Source organism: Mustela erminea, chromosome 1 (genome assembly GCF_009829155.1).
Source record: "Mustela erminea isolate mMusErm1 chromosome 1, mMusErm1.Pri, whole genome shotgun sequence".
Taxonomy (NCBI): Eukaryota; Metazoa; Chordata; class Mammalia; order Carnivora; family Mustelidae; genus Mustela; species Mustela erminea.
In genome coordinates this window covers 188,370,279-188,397,616 of record NC_045614.1, presented here as the reverse complement: position 1 = coordinate 188,397,616, position 27,338 = coordinate 188,370,279, and the positions used below count along the sequence as shown (strand labels likewise).

Genomic DNA, 27,338 nt, shown 5'->3' with positions numbered 1-27,338 from the left:
AATGGACATTGACAGAGTAAGAGGAGGCTCAATTAGTTTCTGAAAGCACAAAATGCTGCCAGTAGCTCTCATGCATGATGCGTTCCTGCTACACTGGTACCTCTTCCTTGATCCGTACACATGGCTACTTAGTGTGTTTCTCGTTATCAGTTGATGGGGGAATTAACTAAGCTGGGTATTCATTCAGTTCTGCATGATATGTTGGCCTTGGTTGGAAGTGGGCTGCGGCTGCATGGTATCTCACAGAGGAGTGCCATGAAGGACAACAGGGAAAGTAAATCTTTACTGTGGGAAGAACTTCAAGTGATATGACTGGTCATCCATTTTACTTGGAAGGAGAGATGTTGAGAGATACGGACCTAGGCTGATTTAGAAATAGTAGCTAAAGGTTGAATGGTTGTTTGGGGTGTTAGAAGGGAGAAGTTTGATGAATACGAAACAAGAAAATCTGGGCAAAAGACTGTGAGATAGATCCTTTGAAATGAATTCAGAATTGATACGGGCGTACTGGGGGAACACTTACAAATTGAGCATGTGTTGCATAGGAGTTTCTCAGTAAACAGGTAGCAGTGTTGACCCAGATGTCATTTAGCTCCTTCCTTCACTGTCCTACTGCTTGCACAATTTGCTCATGAACAGAGTGTTCAAGTAGCATGAAGAGAAGTTTTGTGTGGGTTTAAAAGACATAGTATTATTCTCAACAAATGTGAAGCACCACCAATACCACTGACAGCCCAATCTGCCCATAGAGTAATGGGCATTTTAGTTAATATTGCATCTACATGGTGTAATAGCGGATGAGGTCCATCCCGCCAACTTGGTGGTAGGATAATTATATTGAACTCTTTTCTCATTGGAGAGGAGAAGTGATATATCTTCATGGAATAGATCTATGAATGAATTCTTTCTTTCCCACCATGCTTTTGCCAGACCCACCATCTGTGCAATTACTGGATGCCTTGTTCTGTATCCGTTTATCATGCATAACATGGCTTTTGAACAGAGAAATTTTTTTTTCAACAATGAATTGAAAGAAAGGACTGACTATTCAGTATATTTAGTTACAGAACCATTTGGGTGCCTTATGAAGTTACAGTTCTTTCCTCAAGGAAGGGGCAAATGTTCTGAACCGATGACCAATTTCTTATTTCTTCAGTGCTAGTCTGGTAGTGAGAAGTGTTCTTCTCCAAGTATTTCTAGCTCTCCATCTTCCAAGGGCCATGGTTGGATTGCACTTTCCTATTTTGTTGTCTAGGTGTGTCCATGTGACTCTCTGAATGAATAAAAGAGCAGAAGTCACTTCTGTGTAGAAACTGTTAAAGTCAGCTCATGATTGTTCTTATTGCTATGATAACCATGGAAGCCGATGTCATGGTGGCCTATCATTACTTGGGGAATCTGAATGATTATGCTGAAGAGTCCCCTGCACTGCGTCATACCTTAATGAAACATACATTTTTGTTGCGTTGCCTTGGGACACTTATCTTGAATTGCCTTGGGAATTCTATTTTTACTTGATGGTATATATTACTTGCTATAGTACTCACCTATAGCTGTGATATCAGCATGTAGCTGATTCAAAAGTTTCTCTGCAGCAATGTAAAATAATAGTAGAATATTTTATTTTTATAGCAAACACTTATGTGCTGGTTGCATAGCCTTCTAGGTATTAAATTTTGACCATGAGCTGAAGATAGATTCATGTCCAAGAACTATTCCACAAAAGTTCTATAGGAATAAATATAAAGATTAGAAATGGTCATTGCCACTGTTCTCCACCATGGCGCAGGATCAAGGTGAAAAGGAGAACCCCATGCAGGAACTTCGCATCCGCAAGCTCTGCCTCAACATCTGTGCGGGGGAGAGTGGAGACAGACTGACCCGGGCAGCCAAGGTGCTGGAGCAGCTCACAGGCCAGACCCCCGTGTTCTCCAAAGCTAGACACACGGTTAGATTATTTGGTATCAGGAGAAATGAAAAGATTGCTGTCCACTGCACAGTCCGTGGGGCCAAGGCAGAAGAAATCCTGGAGAAAGGTCTAAAGGATCAAGAGTATGAGTTAAGAAAAAATAACTTCTCTGATACTGGAAACTTTGGCTTTGGGATCCGGGAGCACATCGATCTGGGTATCAAATATGACCCAAGCATTGGGATCTACGGCCTGGACTTCTATGTGGTGCTGGGTAGGCCAGGTTTCAGCATCGCAGACAAGAAGCGCAGGACAGGCTGCACTGGGGCCAAACACAGAATCAGCAAAGAGGAGGCCATGCACTCGTTCCAGCAGAAGTATGATGGGATTATCCTTCCTGGCAAATAAATTCCCGTTTCTATCCAAAAGGCCAATAAAAACTTTTCAGTGAAATGTAAAAAAAAAAAAAAAAGAAATGGTCATTGCCTAAAATTATCTCTAACAATTAGAGATTAGGAAGAGTTAGCCAATTATCTTTTCGTTTCCAAAAAATTAGTCAGTCACCAAATATTATTTCCTTTTTGTGAGTCAGAAAAATCCCAAACAAAAAAGCAGGAGGATGACTTGTATGGGATTACAGCATAAAGTGAAACTACTGCAGGAATGAGACTCCATCCGTGACTGTGTCCTGACAGCGTCTGACTGGACATCGAGAGTCACGCCGTTGATGTGTGCCATTGAGAAAGCTTTGGGCCCGTGGCATATCTTTCCGGGTTAGCAGGGAGTCTGTCCTTCCTTCCTTCCTTCCTTTTTTCTTTCCTTTTTAAGTTTATTTATCAGAGAAAGAGAGAGAGAAAGAGAGAGGGAGAGAGAGAGACAGCACAAGCAGGGGGAGCAGCAGGCAGTGAGAGAAGCAGGCTTCCCCACTGGGCAAGGAGCCCGACGTAGGACTAGATTCCAGGACCCTGGGATCATGACTTCAGCCTAAGGCAGACACTTAACTGACTGAGACACCCAGGTGTCCCAGTAGGGAATCATTTCTAAAGCCAGGCATCTGTAAGCATTGTGGAGAATAGTTAAGCTAAAATATTGTCTTGCATAAATTGCTGGTTAAATAAAGATTCTTATTGAATTATCCAGATAGTAAGGTATTTGCTTTGTGTAGCTGTAATGACATAGGATTTTAAAAAATTTTTATTAAAATTTCTCTTAAAAACTTTTAATCTGAATTCCTTATTATCTACAGGTGTTCTGTCTTTGGGACATCAGCATACTTAAAGAATGTCAACCTACTTTATTTTTCTGAGTGTGTTTACTTATCTCTATATGTTTAAAATTTGCCACTTTGGATATATTTTAAAAATCAAAGTATTCTTTCAAAGATTCAAATCAAAGCTATTCAAAAAAATATTTCTCTACTTGAATTTTTAATTGATGTAAAATGAAATGCCATTTCCTATAAAAATCAAAGCTTTTCCATTTTATATAAGTTGAGACATTGTCTTCTCTCCTCTCATACCATAGAAAATAAAAATATCTAACTGCAAAGTTTTCCACACTGAAAATATTATCAAATACTAAATATAACAGTCCATACCTTAGTCAACATCTTTTTGGAATGACTTAAATTTCCAAAATGTTCATGAAAAAATTCTAGAATTAGAATTAGTGTCACCAATGTAAGGACAACATAAAATTTGCTTAATTTTTTTAAAAAAAAGATGGATTTATTTATTTAGAGAAAGAACATTATTGGGGAGGAAGGGCAGAGGGAGAAGGAGAGAGAGAATCTCAAGCGGACTCCACACCGAGTATGGAGTCCTATGTGGGACTTCATCTCACCTCCCTGAGATCACGACTTGAGCTGAAACTAAGAGTTGGATGCTCAACCTACTGAGTCACCCAGGCATTCCATAATTTCCTTAAGTTAAAAAAAATAATTGAGATAAACTGCTTTAGGCTGCTCTTTCATAGAATCCTATTGCCATTCAAGTTCAGCTTACTTTTTTTGTTTCTCCTCTTCTTCCTTTTCTTCTTTTAAAAAAAATTTTATTTCATTGTTTCAGTGTTCCAAGGTTCATTGCTTATGCACCACACCCAGTGCTCCACGCAATACGTGCCCTCCTTAATACCCACCACCAGGCTCACCCATTAAGGCTCAAATCTACTTGCGGCTTCCATGTCCCATGTCCCTTAAGCTTTGGGAAGACAAATGTCGGCATATCTGCTCTCTAGGGTTAGTAATTGTGAAAATGAAAGCTTTTTTTCTCCATTTAGGGAGAAGACTTTTGGAGTATTATACAGGAATTTAACCCATGATCCCAATCTTTTCTGTCTTATTTGCTTCCTTTCCCATTTTTGAGAACTAGCAAAGTTGCCTAATAATTAAGGTCACTCAAAACAATCACAAATTTGGGGAACGCCTGAGTGACTCAGTCGGTTGGGCCTCTGCCTTCGGCTCAGGTCATGATTCCAGTGTGCAAGGATCCAGTCCCACATCAGGCTCTCTGCTCAGCCGGGAGACTCCGTATCCCTCTCTCTCTGCCCCTCACCCCCCTGTTAGTGTTTGCTCATTCTCTCACTCTCTCTCTGACAAATAAACGAATAAAATCTTCAAAGAAAATCACAAATTTGATGGTTTTATAATTCTGGGGGGGGGAAAACATGTATCTTTTTTCCTTAACTACTTAAGACTGACTTGATGGTTAAATTGATGTGGTATTATATATTATTCCCAGTGTGTGTCTCTAGCAAGTAGAAATGGCTTAATCTATTATTTTAAGAAATGCATTTATTTGTATTTATTTTTTAAAGATTTTATTTATTTATTTGGGAGGGGGAAGAGCAGAGGGAAAGGGACAAGAAGACTCCTCACTGAGCACGGAGCCCCACGTGGTGCTTGATCCCACCACCCTGAGATCATGACTTGAGCTGAAATCAAGAGTCAGACACTTAACTGACTAAGCCACCCATGTCCCCCAAGAAAAATTTAAAATGTCCTATTATACACAAATTAATTCACAATTAATGCACAGGCTGGCAAATAGCATGTTAATGAGGCAGCCACCAGATATGATGATCTGAGAGGAGTCATGTGTGATGTTGATTTTAACAGGGTTTAGATCTTTTTTTTTTTTTTTTAAAGATTTTATTTATTTGTTAGAGAGAGAGATACAGAGCGCAAGCACAGGCAGACAGAGTGGCAGGCTAGAGGCAGAGGGAGAAGCAGGCTCCTTGCCGAGCAAGGAGCCCGATGTGGGACTCGATCCTAGAACGCTGGGATCATGACCTGAGCCGAAGGCAGCCGCTTAACCAACTGAGCCACCCAGGCGTCCCAGGGTTTAGATCTTATATACCTCTTTGTACCTAGTACTAGGCTCTCCGCAGAGCAGATACTCAATAAGTGAATTTTAAGTAAATGAATAAATAATTATCTAGGTATTTCATAGAGAGTAAGATGGGCATTTTACATGAGCTTGTAAATTAGCATGTTATTAACTAGAGCCAAATATAAGGGACTTTAGGGGAACCTGATTAGCTCAGTCTGATAAGTGTCTGACCGGCTCAGGTGGTGATCTCAGGGTCCTGGGATCAAGCCTCCTGTGGGCCTCCCTGCTCAGCGGGGAGTCTGCTTCTCTCTCTTGCTCTGCCCCTCCCCCCTCTCCTGCTTTCCCCCGTCTCTCTCAAATAAATAAATAAAATCTTAAAAAAAGTATCTGAGGGGTTTAAAGTGGCGGGGGGGGGGGTGAGAGGTTGGGGTACCAGGTGGTGGGTATTATAGAGGGCACGGATTGCATGGAGCACTGGGTGTGGTGCAAAAATAATGAATACTGTTTTTCTGAAAATAAATAAGTTAATTTAAAAAAAAAGTATGTTACTACTAAAGTATAGTGTTAGTTTTATTTTATTCTGCAGTTTATTTTCCTGCATTTTCTCATTTCCTAGCAATTCTGTGAAGAATTTTAAGTTAGAAAAAACACTTAAAAATGGGATTTTGGAGATAGTAAGTCTTTACTGCTAAATATTTATACTATCTTGGTTAAATCATGATAGCTATAAGGGTTTTCACTTCCTCACCTGAAAACTTATTTTTTGTGTGTAGATTTCTACCACTTTATTCATATTTTGGGTGCTGTAGGCATATAATAGAAAAGGCAGTTGACTAGAATCAGAAAAATTAGCTTGAAATCTCAATTTATGAAGCTCGAATATTGGAGAAGAAGAAAGAGCTTTCAGAAATTTGACATGTAATAAACACATGCACAATATTTCTTAAAGCATTGGTAGACAATAGATATCGGATGTTTCCCAGAAAAAAAAAGAGGGAGAGAGAGGCAAACCAAGAAACAGACTCTTAACTATAGAGAACAAACCGATGGTTACTGGAGAGGGGAGGCGGACAGGACGATGGGTTAGACAGGTGACAGGGATGACGGAGGACACTTGCTCTAATGGGCACTGGGTGATGCGCGGAAGTGCTGAATCACTATATTATTCATCTGAAGCTAATATTACACCATCTGGTAACTAACTAGAATTTAAATAAAAACTTAAAAAAAAGAATGTTTCCCAGAAAGTTGAAGGGAAAAATGACAAATAATTAGAAGTTAGGAAAGAAAAGAGACTTAATGAATCCACCTAAGAGGTCCACTGCCTAACAGCAATTCCAGGGCAGAGATTGGCATTCTCAAAAAATAATTTAAGAAAATTTCCCGTAATGGAGATAAATGATTCTCCTATTTTCAAGGCCCCTCAAGGACCCAGCATAAGGAAGAAGAGCAAATAAACAGGATGCAAAAATGGACAAGCCACCGCAAACACATCCGAGTAAAATTTCTTGATTTTTGAGGGTTTTCAAATTCTATTATGATGTGTTTTCTGGAGACAAGGATTCTCTTAATGCGGAGATAAACCAGAAAAGAGGAAGACATGAGATCTGGGAAATAGGAGATCCATCAAAAACAAGGGGTGAAAAAAGCCCCAGGTCTAGAGAGAAGCCATTCACTTCGGGGCAAAAACATGGAGGTATTCAGTGAGGAATATATCTGGAAAAACCTCAGGCTGGTGGAATATTGGGTAGGATTAAGCATTTAGGAATTTTAAAAAATGCAATTAACTGCAGAAAATAAACGATCTCTTACAAGGAAAGACTAACATACAACTGCAATTATAGTATTTTACTTGGCTCTGCAGTAGATTCACCTATGGATGATGTGCTTCATCATACCAATATAGACTACTAATTTAACAAAGAATGTGCTACGACGAGAAGGAGTAAAAAAAAAAATGTCTAAAACTGACATATCAAGAATCATTTGTGGATGTATATTATTTAAAAATAAAAAACCATCAGAAGACACATCTAAAAGAGAAGGAAAAGTTGTTAAGGGAAGCAGGCTCAAGGATAGGAAGGTGAAATATGACCCCCTTGTTTTTGTTTAAAGCTTTTGCCCTATTTGATTTTTTTAAAGAAAATATGTGCATCAGTTGGTGTGATAATAATGAACCTAGGATAAGAATTAGAAGAGCCCTAAAATGTTGATGACCAGAATGGTGGTGTTGCTTAGGAGCCTGCCTAAGCTACTTAATTTCTAACTGTGTACTCAAATGTAGCTTGTAGCCACACCTCAACAACTTCTCATAACCTCTGTAATGTTGAAGAAAGTAAAATTAATTTGGGACTATTTCTGTTCTAGAATACTGAGGCAGACATTAGGCACTGTTGCTCTTAATAACGACCCCTTCCCAAAAGAATGGTAATGAGGATTAAATGAGTTACTATCATGTAACGTGTTCAGAAAATTGCACTGTATACATGAAGTGATAACAAGGGCTGGTTATTAGTATCAATACATACATTTGTAAAAAATGCACATGCCATGATGGAAATTTTGTTTGATCTTAATTGTGAGACTATGCAATTAAGAATGTAGAGTCTCAGAAGAATCAATGCTGCCCTCAGTTCATAGTTACTTGTCAAGATTTCAAAACATGAGGCAAAATATGTTTTGGGGGTTGCTATTCAAGAGTATATGGGCAAACACACTAATTTGTTCTAGATTTTTTCTAATAAGAGAGCATATATTTTGTTTCCTTTTGAACAGAATTATAACCAAACTTTACTTGGAGTTAGTATTAAGGGGTAGAAAACTCTATTATGCCTGTTTGAGATAACTCTGGAATTTCTGACCTTCCATGGCTAGATTTTAACTTAAATTGATACCTACATGAATCTGATGATTATTCAGTTTTAGGATTTTTAAATTTGCATTTAGCTATGCTTCCATAATATTACCGTAAATGTAGAAGTGTAATCCTTAAAACAGACGTATGGAGACAGGATATGTTTTTTTATTATCTAAAGTGGAGACAAATGATATATTTTCAACATTCACAAATAAAATTTAGACTTTTTTGGTACTCAGAAAAAAATGGATAAAATTCATTGCTTTTCTAACTAATAATTACTGCTTTCTAAAAGATTAAGAATGCTACTAAGAAGTTAGTAGCTCCCACTTATTCCCTGACATTTTATGTATCAATAAATTCTCTTCAAATTTTTTGACACTAACTAAAGATCTACATGGATTACATGTATATATCAGACATCTCAATATTCTTACACATATTATTTAATTTTCCCCCTATTTGTGAAATACCATGTGCACTTCCAGAAATCAAAAATAATGTACTTTCTTCAAGCTCCTTAAAAAAAAAAATCATTGATTACATATTCAGCCTCTTTGGAATGATGTGTATCTGACCCCACAAAGTGCTGCTCTGAAACCCTGTCTTACTTGTTCTTGCAACAAAGGCTATATATTGTGAACTGTTAAATAATCCCCAATATTTATGACATGCTTGGTTAAACAGGAAATGGTCTACTTGTCTAAATAACACACAAGTCCACTTTAATAACATATCACCATGCCACTTTAGAAATTGCTTTGCATTTATGGGTTAGTAAAAGAGAGACTGAAATGTTTTCAAACCCTACTTGGCTTTATAATATTGTGACTGATGATGGTAAGGAGACAAGGAATTAAAAAGGAATACTTATACCATTTAGATCAGTATGGCATATGGTTTAAGCAGCAAGTACTACTGATAAGAGATGACCATTCATTGACTAGATCATGAATAAAAATATTAATTTGTATGTATGATCTGAGATCCGTGGGTTCTACTTTGATGGGCCAATTTGATAGTAATAGTCCCAAATGGTTTGAGTAGTGGAGCAGATGTAGTGACAAATTAGCTTGCAGTGGAAATTATACTCTCTATGATGGTCAAAAAAAAAAAAGAGAATTGGGGGGTATGAATATGAAGTTTAGTGAACTGGTGATTTCCTTTTGGGATTGTTTCATGTTCCCTCCAAAATGTTTTCTGGAATTGTACAAATTCCTCTGGGAAGCTTTTCTTCTTCATATACATGCGTGTTAGGGGAAGAGAGAAAAGTCTCACTTGTCAGCTCAATGAAGTGAAGCAACATGTACTACAAAATGAACGTCTGGTGCATCCAATTTTCACAGTTGTTTTGTGATATGTGCAAAATATACAGACCCCTCAAATAATACCCTATGCATTTACTTATTAATTCTCACAAACATTTATCCTGCAACTAACTCATATCAGTGATTTATTTGACAACTGCTTTCTACAGTCTCTATGTTGCTTAATATTTATATTTTTATTTCTAACAATATTCTTGCTGTTATAGCCAGAGTTTCTAAACTCCAGATATACCATAAACAATTTACATTAAATATGTAAAAATGTTCCTGAGCAGACAGATCATCTCACTTCTTTCTGAACTGAATTTCCTCTGCTATGAAGATTTTATCAACTCAATTTCATGTGATCAGAGTAAAGGGAATTCATACACACACACACACCTGCACATATGCACACAAAACAAATCCCTTGGTAGTTTCAAGTAATACTTTGCATGATTCCTTTCACCTCAGAGCTAACTGAGATCTTTATAATTGTTATTCCTAAATAACAAAACCCATTTTTTTCTATTTAAATTTTCTCATCACTGCCAGTGGAGGTTTTAATGGCAAAGAAATGGTCAACATGCAAGTGAAAGAGACAAATAGCATGTTTAATTCATATAGTAGAAAAAAGGTTCTTGACTAATCAAGAGTTTACTGAAACAAAATATCCAGAATGGCTTCGTTTGTTACTACAGTTCACAAACAGTTATAGTCTCAGGAACAAAATTATTCAGAAGATTGTCTTCCAGCACATTAATGTGCTGCTTTAATTAGTTCCCTTGTAGAATATAAAGATAATTTTATGAGTTCATTACCTCATAATAATTCATCGGATCTGTTTAATAGCAGAAATCTGATTACTGATTAACCTAAGGAAGAAAAATAAATAGAAATAAAAAGTGTTTTAAATGCTCCACTTAGTCTTAAATGTATTGTTATTTAAGTTTTCTTAATTCAACGCTCCAGCATGATTTATGCATTGGGGATAAATAATTTTCAGGGAATCCATAAAAGACAAAGAGCAAACCCTATTAGAGTATGTAAACAATGCAGGTGTTTAGACTGGGTGAGCACAAGGGAATACACGTAGGATGCCCTGGCAAACGAGGATACCCATGAGAAAGAACACTACCTCCCCTTCCTCCTTTCTGACAGATGGACTTCCTTGGTATTTATGGTATTAAAAAATGACATTTACAACTCTTGCGCTAGCTAAGTTTCTGGAAAAGGATCACACCAGCTCCCTCACCATCTCACCTCCGATGGGCTCTAATTTGTCCTTTTATCTCAGTTCTCAGGTGGAAGAGAAGAGAGAAATGAGAGTGAGTTATCCAGAAGGCTGACATAAGTAAAATAAATATTAAATTGTTTCTAAAGACGTTATTAATTTTGGTCCTTATTCCAACTGTTTAAAACCTGAAATTGTGTAAAGGGGGAGATTAATGTGGGAGAAAATTATTTCCAGGAAAATAGCGAGGCTGCTTCTAAAGTAGCAGCTTATTACCATGTGAAATGTGTCTGTTGGAGGAGTCTCTTCCTAACACAGTCATCTGGAAGATTGTAATGATACAGAACTTCTCCATTACCTTTAACTCCATTTGCCTCAACACGTACACACGCACACACACACGCACACGCACATGCCCCCCCCCCGCCCCCGCCCCGGATCCACAGCTCACTCACAACCTAGCAGTCTACAGAGCACTGTGCTAATAAGAACTAATGAAAAGAACATACTAAATAGTTGCTATTACCATAAGGCCTCTATTACATCATTATCTGAGTCAGTGGGCTATAAGTGACATATTCTTCGCCTTTATCTGAAGTTGCAGTCAAATTCTCTCAGTTAGATGTGTAACTTCCATGATTATATTTAGAACTACATTAAAATTCTGCATGAAACATTTATATATTTGCAAGGCAATCATTCTTAGACATTCCTAATACGAATTATTTCCAGCACATCCAACTAGTTAATTTTTACTCTCATGCCGGTGTACACATGCATCTACTTAAATCGTGGTTCGTAGATAAGGTAACAAACAATAAGTCCATGCAAACACAATCCCGAGACGTAAGTTGGTCATTATGATTGCATTACTCCTGTTAAGAGTTTGCTTTCTGTTGTTCACGAGACTACAAGTGCAACCAAAACAAACAGACAAAAACTACAGATAATTTTGAAACCCAATTACTTGCAGGTAGCCTTATTTCTTTAGAAAGCAATTGAGTCAATTATTAAATCTCTAAGATACTATTACATGATCTGCCTACACAAGCGAGCCGTATCCCAGTTTGGGGCTGAGAAGCATTGTTTTATATTAAAACTAGACAACAAGAAAGCATGCAGCGCTTAAGGTTACATTTCTTTTCCCCAAAGAGTTGACTTTAGCCATATGACCTCCCGGCTGAAGAATGAAGTCTGGAAAATGAGGACCAGAAGTTGTAGAGGTTGTTAGCGGGAAGCAGCAATGAGGAGATAATTTTACACAGGTGGTTGATGACTGATGGAGAGGGAGGCGTTGTAGGAGGCATGGACAGTTAGTATTCGGGAAAGAAAACACTCTACCTGTGTAGCTCAGCGAATTGTCATCGTTATCAGAGGTGGGGATTGGCGTCCCGTTGTCGTTCCCCCTCTCTAGGTCTTCAGGGTCTGTCGGAAACAACACCAGAGCTGCTGATGGGGTCACAGGAGTAAAGGTAGTTGCCATTTCGATCACAGCATGTCCAGACACAAGTAAATCCACATGTGACAGAAAAACACACAAGGACAACACACAGCACACTTCCTCTTTGCCCCTCCTGCAGCACAGTAAGCCGCACGGAGGGCTCAGCATTCTGGCTGACAGTTTCTACGGCTTCTCCTTAATTTCCCTAATTCTCGGCTCTGCCTGCACCTTTGCTGCACTTGAAGCTGGTGGAGGGCTCTGACTGCCCTCTGCGAGGCCGCCAGCACGGACTGAGGGAGCATATGGAGGAGGGAGAGGGCAGGGTGGCTGAATGCTAGCATTGCTAATTTTCCACCTTATTGTTAATCAAAGCTATTGACTGTGATCACTCCCCATCATCGCTTCATCTCCTGCCAATTACAGACTCAGGGGACTGTACCTCATATGGGTGGGGGGGGGAGGGAGTGGGGAAAAATAGGGTCTTGTCAAATAACGGGGTGGATGATAAAAATGTCATACTTCTCCTGAGCAACAGTAAAGAAAACAGCGTGCAGCCTCACACCCTTCGGAAGGCAACAATTCGTCATCTTAAGGGACAGAGTTAAATTTGCTGCAATGAAGGTGTGAGGAAAACAACATTTCACTTCGGACACTTCGCGTTGGATATTTTAAAACCTCGCCACTGGCTCGAGAGTCTATATGACAACCGTCCAGAGAAGTATTTTCCTTCCCTTATCCTTGTTTGTCTGGAACAAAAGGAAGGCTTTTTACGCTTTTCACACTGCGTGTGACTTTTCCCAGGTAGAATTTTAGAACGGAGGCTAAGCACCCAAGTTCTAATATCCAGAAGTTGAGTTGCAGCCTAAATTATGCACACAAGCCCAGCGACACCACCACCAGTTTCCCGAGTGCTGCGTCACTGCAGGTCCAATCTCTGCGTGTTCGAGAAGCAGGAGCAGAGTATCTAGCTTCGCAGCTGATAAGCAGGCACAGACACAATAAAAGCCAAGCGTGTACCTCCTAAACCGAACACCGTAGAGTCATAGGTCATGCACGCGGAGGTGTTCTGCAGGCTTTTTATCACCTCGAACAGCATCTGCAGAGAATTTCTCGGTCTGCGCTGTGAGGGAGCCCAGCTGTGCACTCGAGGAAAAAAAGTGTGTCACTTACGAACGAGGCAGCAAGTACACGCAGGTAATGTCCCTCTAGAAACATCACGGGGGTCATTAATTCTGTGCCCCAGCTAGTTCTTTTTAGCTAGGTTGACACATTTGGTCATACACACAGCTCTCCGGGGATGATTTAGAAGTTTTTAAAAGCGGATGCAAAATCTAATGTGAGCCACTTTTTGGTTTTTTGCATGTAGCCTCTTTACCTAACTCTCTCTCCCTGCCTCTCCTCTCCAGCTCCTGTGTCATATAATAAACCTGATGTGGCTCACATGAAGGAAAAAAAAAAAAGGTGCGGATCTGTGCAGACTAAAAGGAAATGCTCATTATTTGCTGTATTCATCCTTGCTTTTCCAGTGATGGCTGTTGTCAGAGTTATCCGTAAAATCAAGTCTGGAAGTGGGAGAGCAGGAAAAGGGTCCCCTTGTGACACACACCCCTGGCCCCCACTCCCTCCAAGCCTGTTAATTGTTTAAGGCAGTTTTAAGTCACATCAATAAGAGAAAATGGGAAACGGGCGTTTTTTTTGTGTGTATTTTTCCCCAGTGTTAGCACAATGTTCTGCCGCAAATTGAGTAACCTTGCTCAAGCAAACTAACCAAATAAAAGAGGCTGATACAGGAAGATAAATAGAAGGTTCTGGTTTTTGAGGCTTTTAAAAAGGCTATTAAGGAGACCTCCCCTGCTTACCCACAATATTGTGTTAAAAGATACGAAGCGTTTAGAGTCACCTTAATTTTTCAGAGTCATTACTTTTAGTTACCAATGCAGCTTTTCAGAGGAAATACTACCTTAATTTATGAGGGACTGTGTTATTGAATGCAGATGCATACATTGGCAATCACTCTGCTAAATATAAAATAAAAATGTCTCCACATCCACAACGTGAACTCAGTTTGACAAAACACTATCCTAAGACGTTTGCATTCTTTGGTTATTGGATGTTCCCTGAAAAGGAGGACACTACAAAAACAACAGCGATGAGCAAAGTTCAATATCATTTCAAACTAGATACTTAGATCTGTCTCAAGGAGAATTTCTCACCCATGTCTAACTTCTCCTGACTGTTTTTTAAAATTCACTTTCCTGTCCCCACCCATCACCCTCCTGACCCCTTCTTAGGCTCAAGAAAGAATAGACTTTGCATTAATCAATGGATCCTATCCTATCTACAAAGCACATTCTGTCTACCCAGCACTGCTTTTAATTAACAATATGCTAGACCTTAGGAACAAAAGATGCCATCTTGGCTAACTGCACTCATTTTTTTTCTTCTCCCTTCAAGTCAAAAGATAACTATAACAGGAAATAACCCCTTGGCTCACTGTGCATGAGATTTAGGATTGATTTAGAGAGGGTCCTAAGATATTTATTTAAACTTTTGGTTAAGGAGTATTGATTATGTGAGCCATGGAATAGAACACAATGAGACAAGGGATTACATAGAGCTTGGAGGGTCTGAAGGAGGGAGGGCTTCTTGTACCCCAGGATTGAATTTAGGGCCATCCAGACTTGAATTGATGTAGGTGTGGCTGCGACTGATGAAAGCCGCCATCACACCCAGAGAGGAACTGTCACTAAGGGGTGGGGGAGGGGCAGGTTCTACGTGCCTGACATCCCCATCAGACTGAATTCCCAAGGGTCAGGTAATCTGCTTCACATTGGTACACCCATCCCCTTGCACTGGACCTGCAACATCCTACAGACTTACCCAGTTTTTTTCCCCTTTAAGATAATAAATGAATTAATAAACACATGGTAACCAAGAATGCAGATCTCACTTAAGTTACTGGCTCTCAATCCGAAACAACTTGAAAATACAAAAAAACTTCTTATAAATTAACTTCAATGTTAATGGACTCCCTATATACCCAGGACCTGTAAAGGCATAGAAAGCATTTTTTTTTTCAATATAAAAGGAAGACTTAAATCATAACATCATAGACATGCAGGGTTGAAAACATGTCAGATGGACCTTCACTACAACCTTCCATCAGATAGACAAATTCTTCTGAATTTAGGGGTCATTTGGCCTTCAGAGCTTTTTAAGGCAACCAATTCCAATTTGACAATTAAGACCTTTATTTTATGTTAGATTTTTTAAAAAATGCTGTTTTCTAGATTCTAATTCCAATTCGAATGTGTGGGGCCCCAAAGAACTGAAACCTTATCTATGAAAGCCCGTTTCCCTCTCATGCTTCCTTACATATTTGTGCTTCACAGGGCTCCAGACTTTGTCCTTTGCTCCCCGTACTCTCTGTAGAGATCTTCATTGTGGCTCATGACTAAAACTCCTTTTTGTTTTTGATAAAATGATACAACTTCCACATTTCTTTTTTTTTTTTTTTTAAAGATTTTATTTATTTAACAGAATGAGATCACAAGTAGGCAGAGAGACAGGCAGAGAGAGAGGAGGAAGCAGGCTCCCTGCTGAGCAGAGAGCCCGATGCGGGGCTTGATCCCAGGACCCTGGGATCATGACCTGAGCTGAAGGCAGAGGCTTTAACCCACTGAGCCACCCAGGTGCCCCAACTTCCACATTTCTTAATTGGATGTTCTACCAGTGACCAAACCTTGTGTCCACTGCTTATTTGACTTCACGAGGGTTCCAAGAAATCTCATACCTTCTCTTGCGAAACACTGAATGCATCCTCTTTTCTTTCAATGTTCTCCTTTCTTATATTCCCTATCTATATTAAGGAAGTCATCTCTGTACTATATTTTTAATATTTTACAATTCAGCGAGACGTCAGTATTTGGGGTTAAAACTGAACTCTTGCCTGTAACTTCTTGTTACAGATGTTGCTACATGATTTATTTTAATTTTTGTTATTATTTATCTTTTTTTGGAGTAGGTTGTATGCCAAAGTTAAACCTGTAATATGTAAGATGTTATATTATATATTTATAAAATTATGCATAACCATGTAATAATATATATTTTATTTATAGAAGACATATTATGTGTGAGGCAGCCACCTTGTAGCAGTCTTTTGCGGATTTAATAAAAGTGACAACAATAACAAAAAGGAATAAAGATCTATAGCTTCCAAGAAAAGATCAATAGCTTTCTTTACAATGGAGATTATGTCTTTTAGGAAACTTTATCCTTAAATATAACATTTATTAAAGGTGATAAATTTTTATTTAATGGTAAATTAAGTGTGACTTTGAAATTTGTTAATCTGTATAACTCTACTTTGATTGAGATGTCTCCAACACCTATATCAAATTATAATGGAAACTCTGAATTAGAAAAATCCTTATTGCAACCTCTGATAAAATATTCATTCAGACAATCATCATCGATGGGTACTAAACCTGTCAGGTGAAAAATGGTAGGGGACAGCACACTTCACGGGGTCAAAGTATCACCCCAGAGATTATCTGCTAACTGCAAAGGGGAAAGTATACTTTTATAATGGGTAGATCTAGCAGTTCCCACTTGAACTTAGTAATCAAGCTTAGTATCCACCAACGGTGGGGAAAGAAGAGTGGAAGGCCAACCGTGTGATACAATATACAGCATCATCTATAAAGCATCCATGCTAAAAACGTTTGCTCCGATTTCTGTCAAGACTTAAGACCCAACTTAAAATCTACCGAAAAAGAAAATATACATTCCTTAGCATACCCATGTATAATAACTGATGGGTGAATTATCTTTCACTTACTTTCAAATGGTTCAGAAAAAGTATATTGAGAAGATTAAAGCAAATATGGTATAATATTAACAATTGCTCATTCTATTACGAAAAACATTCCAAGAAGTTTAGAGGATGGTAGATGAAGACTGAGTGGTCTAAGCTTTCTCTACAATGTGCAGCAGAAAGTCATGTGCTGATGCTTCACTTTCATTGGTGACCTCATTGCAATGACATCAATACTCATATCTGTACTACCTTTCAACCCCCCATTTCTCTAAATTGTTCGCCATGCTATGATAGCCAGTGTTACAGTGCAGAAAGGTAGAGGCCTAAGAGAAGGCCCTATTGTTTAAATTCAATTTCACTCACTTATCTTTAATTTTTAAGTTGAGTTTTAAATTCACAGTCAAAACACTGGAGTTTTCATCTGTATCCTTTCTTTCCATATATTCAGCAACGTAAAGATACATCAAAAATAATAGCTTCTTCCTTCTGCCCTACTGTAATGTGTCAAGTTGGTTTCCTTATAGATTTGCATTATCACTGTGCAGGGTTTTGGCATTAATTGACATTTTGAAGATGACCATTAATAAAAGATTAGGGAAAAGCAAATGAATATAAACTACTATCAATATGAGAATTGTGTTCTACAAATTGGATCAATTCTCATTGATTCTTTCCTACTAATCAAGAGGAATGCAGGCAATGGGTACTTTAAATGGAGTACTGAGAACATTTAATTAGAAACCCAGGCAATGAATTACAGAATTAAGTGCAAAAACTATGTTTGTGAAGTTTTATATCTGTCACAATTTTTCAAGATCAAACTAAAGTTAAATTCGAACTTCTGCTTTAATCATATGTGGTTAACATAATTGTGGAAGCTACAATATTATTTGCCCCATTCTTCTGAACTGGGAATAAGGGAAGAAATAAGAATTATGTTACAGAGATGGAGAGGAAAAAAAAAATCAGTGTGTGTTTTAGGTAGTACCTACTTAAAATAATTCAGAGAATTAAGAATTCACTTGGAATTCTTAAATAAGAATGAGGACTGAATGACTTTTTCAGTAATCTATATGGTATAGAACATTAAATTTAATATGCATCAAGTTCTAAAACTGTGCTACAAAATGTTGAGTGAAATCTTTGCTTTTGAGCAGCAATATAGTAACACAGAAAACAGTTGTATTACAACTATTTCCAATTTTGCTATTACAAGGAAAATCAAGGTTGCTTTCTTATTTTTCTTTCAAAAATAAAAGAGCCATGATTATAATGATCTATGTGAATAATGACTGTAAAAAAAGTGTTTCTAGATAAAATAAACCAACATGCTAAAATTGACATATATATGTATTCAAATAAATTTTTTGTGAGTGGATGATTATTCCTAAATTTGAAGACTTTATCATCCAACACTGTTGAAAAACAAAACAAAACAGAACAAAACAACAAATTCAGAGTGGTTTGGTATTTGAGTAAACTAAAAATAGTCTTCATGAGAGAGTAGATAATTATAACCCATGACCCGAGATGCCAGGATTGTATTAAATGAAAAAGTAGATTTCATACAATGATCTCAAAATATATGTTAGTGCTTTTCCTCATTTTCTAGTTTAGGTGATCGGGTAACTGAATAAATCTTGTGTGAATGATAAGAAGTAAAAACTGTACTGATTATAGTCACAACTAATATTTAAAACATACTTTAGTTTTTTAAAAACATATAACTTATGTTATTTTTTAGGTATATCTATTTTCTCATGCAATTCTCCCCCCCCCCCCGATTTTATTTATTTGACAGAGAGAGAGACTGCGAGAGAGGGCATCTGAGCTGGGGGAGTGGGAGAGGGAGAAGCAGGTTTCCCACTGAATAGGGAGCCCCATGCGGGGCTCGATCCCAGGATTCTGACCTGAGCCGAAGTCCGATGCTTAATGACTGAGCCACCCAGGCGCCCCTCCCATGCAATTCTTGCAGGTCTATCATGATCTTAGTCATCATCACTAACTGCATCACCTACATTCCCATTTTAGAGATGCTGAAAGGAAAGCTCAGAGAAATTTTTTTTGCTTCTGTAATGCAACCAGTAAATAGTGGATTTGGAATTCGATTCCAAAGCACCTCCTCTTTTCATGGAGGCCCGTGCCCTCTCTTTACACATCAATCCAATTCTAGGAACTGGATGGAACTTTAATAGTATATAAGCAATGGTACACCAGGTTAGTGAATCTTTTCCAGTAGCTAAACAATGAGATTGAATAATTTCACCAGTCGATTTCTGAGCTCTGTTAAGCACATCACCGTGTCTTCTTCACTGTCTCCTTTTAGAGACAATATAAAATAAAGTATGTAGTTATAATAACATAGATGTGTTTAAGCTAGAAATACACAATAAGATGTTATTAAAATAGGGGTTTATTATTAAAGTTTTTCCTACATATTTTTCTTTTTATTTTTATTTTTACTGTTTTTAAAAAATATTTTATTTATTTATTTTAGAGATACAGAGAGAGAACGCACCCATGCGGGACTGAGTGGGGAAGGACAGAGGGGGAATAAAGAGCCTCAAGCAGACTCCGTGCTGAGCACAGAGTCAAAGCGGGGCTTGATCTCATGATCCTGAGATCTAGACCGGAACCAAAACCAAGAGTTGGATGGTTGACTGATTGTGCCACCCAAGCACCCCTCCCAAAATGTAAATTTGGGGACCGAACTACTGATTAAATAAAATTAAGATAAATTCAGATTTTTTTTTTTACGAGTCCAATATTGTTCATGATTCAGTTCTCACAAAACCGTGTCCTGAAATTCAGATTTTTTAAAAAAGATTTTACATATTTATTTGAGAGAGAGTGAGTGAGAGAGAGTATGAGCTGGCAGCAGGGGTGAGGCGTGGGGGCTTGCGGGATGGGAGAGAGGAGGGAGAAGCAGACTCCCCAGCTGAGCCGGAAGCCCAATGCAGGGCTCCACCCCAGGACCCTGGGATCATGACCTGAGCCGAGGGCAAACCCTCAACCGACTGAGCCACCCACACACTCCATAAATTCAGATTTTTTTGACAATTACTTTTTAAAAAATTATTCTTCAACAGCAAAGATTTTCCTTCTGGTATAAGTTTAAGGGAACTAGACCAGGGGCATGTCTTACTTATCTTCCTATGCCTGCCCCTTGCACAGTACTAAGCACAGAGTAGCTAACCAATATATATTTGTTAAATGAGTGAAACACGGAGGCATAGTTTTACTGGAGTCAAGAGTTTAGGAAGGAGGTAATTTTTCTCAATCAATGAATATCAATTATTTTCTTATTTAGGGCTTTGGTATATACTTATCTATCTAAAATTATAATCATTGTCATTAGATATTTTGTCTACGTATCTACCTAAAATTATAAGTCTAATTGAAAACTACATTTTGGCAAGTCACTATTGCTGATAGAATAATACATTTCTCCCTCCAGCCTTCCCTATATAAAGATATACTCTAGGAAAGAAAATCTTGTTTAACTTAAATCAAGTGAAGGATTTAGTAGTGAAAGTTTTCTTTCTTATTAAAAAAAGATGATTTACAAATATTCCCCCATAGTAAACTGGTTACAAAGGAAAGTGTAATAAATAGTGATAATTTCTAAAACCAAAATAAATCACAATATAAATAAACAGGAAAGATATTTAAATATTGACAGGTTGGTGAACTGTATTTCGGTTCTATGGACTCTCTCATTCAAGTATTTCAGATATAGATATAAATTCGGGTATATCTTTTTTTTTTTTTTTTTTTTTTTAAAGATTTTATTTATTTATTTGACAGAGAGAGATCACAGGTAGGAAGAGAGGCAGGCAGAGAGAGAGAGGAGGAAGCAGGCTCCCTGCTGAGCAGAGAGCCCGATGCGGGACTCGATCCCAGGACCCTGAGATCATGACCTGAGCCGAAGGCAGCGGCTTAACCCACTGAGCCACCCAGGCGCCCCTAAATTCGGGTATATCTTGATGAATGAATGAAATACATTTTTTCTGAGAGGCTTGATATTGAAGTGATGTAACACAGATTGGGAATCAATACCTGGCAATACCACATTCTATGGCTGAATTTGCAAAAAAATGTAATTTTGAAAAAAAAAAAAAAGAAGAGCTATGTGAAAATTCTCATGTTCTATTTTGTTTGAGCTAATTTGGGTCACATCCAGTTATACAAATTGATAAAATCTGATTAAGTGATAGAGACCTAAACAATTACATTAAAAAACAAATAGATAAATATATTTATTTATATATGACAAATTCTATTAACATAAAATATAGTACTGACTGTTAGGAAGGTAAATGCATTAGTGGATAAGCCAGTAACTCAGAAGAATACAAATGTCAGAGAAGAAGCTTTTAACTCATTTAAATTCAACTTAATTTGACAAAACAAGACAAAATGCCTTCAGTATGGAAATCATTCTATTGATGGAGAAACGCTCATAATTTTAAAACCATTTGTTTCCAGATTTCTTCCAGTGGCAACACTGACAAAGTAGAGCTCTTAAAAATAATTGGGAAAATTATGCTTCATCATGGCAACATGTGTTTTAATTTGCCGCCGGAATGTTTGGTCTAAGAAAGTCATGAAAGTTTTCATGGGAATAGTAAGTGATGACCATTTCTTTATATAATCAGAAACTAAGCCAATTGTCCAGTTGAAGTTTGCATTTGTTCAAAATGCTCAGATCGAATCTTCAATAACATCTGATGTGACAGATACCTTGGTGGGATGGAATTTAATCTGCAGAGATTTGCTCCCTTGAACTTTATCTGTGAGAGTTAATTTCCGGTCCATTTTACTAGTATTTCTGGCTCTCTCCGTCTGTTGACTTTTTTTGTTATTCTCTCCACCCACTTTGCCCTGGTATTCAACTGTTTTTCTTTTATTGTGCTTAGCATCTGCTACTGTTCCACTCCCTTCCAGTCAAAGCATACGGTAGCTTCAACACAGGCTAATTAAATGGTGCTTGAAGTTAGTTAACAGGTGGTGCCCCCAGCTGCCCTCGTTGTAGGAACAGCTACAGCTCGCATTTTAAAGGAAAGAAATGACACAATAGTGGTACCTGAATTAATAGAGTACTCCTTCCAGACCACTAAACTGATGTTGGGGGATCAAAAAGAAACAGCATCATTCTTTTGTAGATGGAGAAATCTGGTTTGGGGGTTTAAGATCTCATTTGAGATTCTGAATCAAACCTCAGGCCTCCTTATCCTTTAACCAGTGTTATTTTCCCATCATATATGAATTTGTTATCACTTCCTTCAGGTATGTTAATAAAGCACATTTCTGATCACTGCTGTGAGTTCACATGTTAAGTGATATTCAAGTAAGACCCATATGATTCCCTAAAATTCAAATTATCAAGTAATCTACTTAGCATTTTGGAATTACTGCAACTAAGTGTGTATTCTTACTTACTTAGGTGTTCAATATAGTGTAATGTTTAAGAGCCACTAGCTAACTCTGTGACCTTGGACAAGTTATTTTATCTTATTTTTTTTTGGGGGGGGGGAGTCTACCTTTCTTCATCTAAAAAATGTGGAGTCATAGTATGTATTTCATGGGAGTGTAATGAGGGTTAAATAAGCAAATATTTGTAAAGAACTTTCTGTGGTCCCAGACACCTAAGAAGTCAGTAATTGTTGGCTATTATTATAATGAATTCAAATTAGAAGTCCACTTTAAAATGATCATTTAGCAATTCTTAATGAAAATTAAGTCCTATGAATTTGCTTCTTGAAATAAGACACATTCTGTTTCTGTTTTATATGCCAATTTGGAGTTTCTATAGGAGAAAAGGTGAAGAAAGTTATCAGTTAAATTAAGAGAAAAACTGATCTTGAAAGCTTCATTTCTGTCCAGCCATGTTGCAGTATCTGAGCAAAATTCCCCACTAAATCATTCAAGAAGTATTTCCAGGCAGACAATTTTATCCTCATGGCAAGCTCCTTGAAGTGCACGCTTTAGTTTTCCGAATTGTCTGCTTTGTGCTGACAAGGATGGATTTAGTCAATTTTATTTCTTGAGGAAAAAAACCAAAAAACCAAAAAAACACCACTTCATGTTGAAATTACAGATTTCTTCCCTCTTGGGGTAAAGCCCACCCCCCTTCCTTTCCCTTCATGCCCAATGTTGTTTCAATCTCTGCCTTTCTTTTGCCATTTCCCGTGGAGGGGCAGAACCCCCTGGGTGCTTTGGGGAAAGTCTGAAGCATCTGCAAATTGGGCCCGGGTCACGTGGTCCCGCCAGTTCCTCCCACCCAGCCTTCCCCTAAGTGTCCCGCAAGTCGCCGCTGCCATCCATCTGCAGCCATTACGGCCATCGCCAAGGCAGCATTCACTGGACTGCTGAAGAGACAAATTTCCTCCATACTCTCTTCATTGTCTGCTTTCTCTAACCACAGTCACGGTTTTGTGCTCTTCATTCTAATTGTGCTTTTGATGATTAGGGTCATTTTATGCCTTCAGCTTTCTCAGAGGTCACAGGGATTAGCTGTGTCCAATCGCGGACGGGAGCGAGTGTGCAGGCTCACCCCCCATTCATCCACCTCCATTGATTTCCCCTCCGTGTGCGAGTGGCAACGGTGGGCACTCTTTTTTTTTTTTTTTTAACTCTTATTTGGTTTTTTCCTTGCACTCCTCCCCCACTTCTCAGAGGAAAGCTGTTTGCAGCTCTCCTGGTGCCACACGAGCTTTCACTGAAGCACATCCACGCAGAAAGCAGGGACGGTGCAGGCGTAAGGCGCTGCTGAACAAATCAGCTCACACTTGCTTCTTCTCCTATTGTTTCCGTTTATTTAGCTCAGGACCATTCGGCGTTTCCATTTCATAAAGTCCCACTGCACTTTCAAACAGCATTCCCTTTCCTTGCTATTAGTCACTGAATGCCACCAATCACACACACACACATTGCAAACATTCTATTGATAATTCTATATACTATAACATATATACTATGGGTTTTTCCCTCTGTTTTACTTTGCTGATTCTGACTTAACTTCTTTTTCATTTTTTTATTTTTTAATGCACCATCGTTAAAACATGAAGGTATTTTGATTTGCATTTGTGTTTTTTTTTTAATGGGAAACCTGCCAGCTTTTATTCTTGCTACCACTTTTATTGTGAGATGGTTTGTTTCACTTGCTTGTGAAGAAAGAGACCTTCTTATTGTAAATTAATGTAAATTCTTGAAACCTAAGACCATAAAAGTAGCTCTTAAAGGAATGTGTGTATGTATACCCATGTGGGGGGAGGGAGGGTCCTCAGGAGTAAACTCCAATTAACCCCAAATACTGTAAAAGACATTAGGTTATTATTCTCATTATTCATATTCAAGTGATAGCGGGGAGAGTTTATTATGTAAAAATATTTTCTGGACATGAATGCTCTTGGCTCATGACGAAGTCCATTCAGTACTATGATCAACAGTTTAAAACACAGTAGGAGGCAGTCCTCTGCTCTTTCTTTCCATATCGATAGAAGGCAAGCGACTAGTCATTTTCTAGTTGGAGAGATTATCTGCTTGGCTCAGAAGAAAGATATAATGAATTATGATCTTGTTTATTAAGTAATATGACCTCATAAGTAGAGATGCTTTCCGGAAATTGTACCACACACTCACATTCCAGATTTGAAGATACCGCATCAATGAACTTCCTCCTCCTGTGGTCCCTGTTTTATCATCCAGTTCATAGTGCTTTGGTCTGTACATGTGGAAATATGCCCATTTGTAGATTCAGTGGTCTCCACAATGTTGCCTCGTTTAACCTTTTCAAGCTTAATTCTTAAAACCTTCCATTAAAAAAAAAAGGAGAGACAACCTAGTTGACGAGCGAATATTTGATTTTTGTGTCCAATAGGCAGCTCCTGTGTGGATACTTTTGGTCAACACATGTATGGGAAATGGATGGGAAGCTTAATATAGTAACCTACGCTCTTTCCATTGGGCTTTTGTGATCATTTTTTAATAGAGGCCAGAATTTTTAAAGAAACACATTTCCCTGCAAAATAGGAAAGGGAACTGAAGTGCATAGATAGGGAATAAAAATCTGCTGAGTTTTACATATTGCCAGAATTATGGTAACTATGTATAAATAACCTTAGGGAAATATTACAGAAATCATAAGTAAATACTTTAACTCTTGCTGATAGAGTAAAGGAAAAATAACTAGAGGAAAATCTCTGTAATCTGTAACCTAGTAGCAAATTAATGTAAAGAAATCAAACATGTAAAAGAAAATATGTACCTTTATTCTTAGATTTTTTGAAGAATAAGACTCAACTATTTATTAATACTAATGTCAAGGGCGCCTGGGTGGCTCAGTGGGTTGAGCCGCTGCCTTCGGCTCAGGTCATGATCTCAGGGTCCTGGGATCGAGTCCCGCGTCGGGCTCTCTGCTCAGCAGGGAGCCTGCTTCCTCCTCTCTCTCTCTCTGCCTGCCTCTCTGCCTACTTGTGATGTCTCTCTGTCAAATGGATGAATAAAATCTTTAAAAAAAAATACTAATGTCAAAATTTTATTTTTGCTCTGTGTATTTCAGCGCTTAAATATGATTATAAAAATTATCTGACAGCCTACCACCTGATAACCATCATTGCTAGTAAATATAATTCTTCTATTGGTTATAAAATTGCTTCCTTATAATTCTGTACCTCCTAAGGTACAGAAATTTTTCCCCGGGGCAGGGGGAAATCTCCTTAATTGTACATAATTCTGGCAAAAACAAGTAGGTATAAGATGTCATGGTAAATGTCACCATTCACCATGAATGGAAACATACAAAATGGAAAATATGCCAGAGTAATCATACAATATAGGCAATTCACCGATCATTCTAAAAATGTTAGTAGCGTTTTGTATTTCACAATTTGAGAGTAAAGATACTGTCAAACTTTCCATTAATCTCATGTATAGTTCATTTATTATGCCATTAAGAGATATGTTATATATTCTTCTCATAAAAATATTGTATTCAGGAGGCTATTAAATTGTAACAAGTGCCATCTTGAATCCCACTGTAAAAGCTCAAAGCCCTACTGCTCTCATTGGTGGAGTTTGAGAAGCTTGGAGGCTCTAATTTTACCTTCAGTAAATATTTTTAAGTTAACCTTTTTATTTTGTGTGTTTACATGCAGTTTTAAGAAGTAATGTACAAAGATCTATCTTTTACCTAGTTTCTCCCAGTGATAACAGTTTGCTAAACTATAGCGCCATGTCACAAACAGGATATTGACATTGACACAGGCAAGATAGAAAAGCATCCCTATCACTGTAAGGGTCCTTCACGTAGACCTTTTCTAACCACATCCACTTTCTTCTCCCCCACTCCTTCCTAAGCCTTTGGTAACCGCTGATCTGTCTCTATATGTACAATTTTATCCTTGTAAGAATGTTCTATAGTGAAATCACACAATATATAACCTTCTTGGAATGACTTTTTCCAGTCAGCATAATTCTCTTAAAGTTCATCCAAGTTGTCACGTGTATCGAGAGTGCATCTCTTTTAAGTGCTATGTAGTATTCCGTTTATGGCTATATGGGTTTGTTTCTCCACTGATCAGGGGAGGTATATTTTGCTTATTTCCAGTTTTTGTCTATTATGAATAGAGCTGCCTTACACATTTGTGTACAGGTTCCAGTGTAAACCCAAGTTCTCATCTCTCTGAAATGGAAGCCGGGGAGACCAACTGCTGGGGGGGATGGTAATTAACATTTCGTTTTTAAAGAAACTGCCAAACTGTTTTTCATTGTAGCTGCACGTTTCAACCAACCGGGTTTAAAAGGCCCGCGTGTATTCACGAGGAATCAATGTCTCCGTGACATCAGGATTAAGTTAAAGTTGAACTCTGAGAGTTCGTTTCTTTCTTCCTTCTCCCATCCTGACTCTCTCCTTTCCCCTTCCTGTCCCTCCGTTACCTTTTACTTCCAATTCTTCTTGTCCTCTTCCTGCCTAGTTTCTTCCCTTCTTTCCCTCCTTCCCTCTTCCCTCCCCCCCTCTTTTCCTTCCTTCCTTCCTACGTATGCATGGAATTGTGATAGAAGGATTGACTATTTGAACCTAATCTGAGATCAAGAGATATGAGTAACGTTACAGCCTTGTAAGTCCTTTAAAATCATTAAAACTTAGTTTTATTAGGTTTGTACATTTTTTAACATTTAATAATAGCATCTTATTCTTCTATTAAAAGGAAAGATGTATATCTGACAGTAAAAACAAAAAAAATGCAGAATAATCTTTTTGGTCCCTTTTTTTCTATTGATAGTGACAAGTTATCAATCAATGGCCAAATAAAAGTCAATTAAACAAATAAAAATATCACCAGGCAGAAATTTGTTATGTTGTCACTGTGAGGAACAGTCTATCTTCAAAGGGCAAAAAATAATACCTTACAGTTTATTATGCAGTTCTGAATAAA

At 37.9% G+C, this 27,338-nt stretch overlaps 2 protein-coding genes across 6 annotated transcripts in view; one reads left to right on the top strand and one right to left on the bottom strand.

Annotated features, from left to right (window-relative positions):
- ROBO1 (roundabout guidance receptor 1) overlaps positions 1 to 27,338 on the bottom strand; it is a 1,179,537-nt gene that overhangs the window by 508,426 nt on the left and 643,773 nt on the right. For 4 of the 5 annotated variants that reach the window (XM_032352245.1, XM_032352293.1, XM_032352267.1 and 1 more), the window contains exon 3: positions 11,978 to 12,061. In XM_032352245.1, the coding sequence (XP_032208136.1) occupies positions 11,978 to 12,061 (84 nt within the window). Of the gene's footprint in view, positions 1 to 11,977; positions 12,062 to 13,094; positions 13,144 to 27,338 lie in introns of those variants that run through there. The other variant, XM_032352254.1, reaches the window with a different exon arrangement.
- Positions 1,776 to 2,381, top strand: LOC116595681 (60S ribosomal protein L11-like). The gene has a single exon (XM_032352303.1). The coding sequence runs from the start codon at positions 1,781 to 1,783 to the stop codon at positions 2,315 to 2,317; it is 537 nt and encodes a 178-aa protein (XP_032208194.1). The 5' UTR covers positions 1,776 to 1,780; the 3' UTR covers positions 2,318 to 2,381.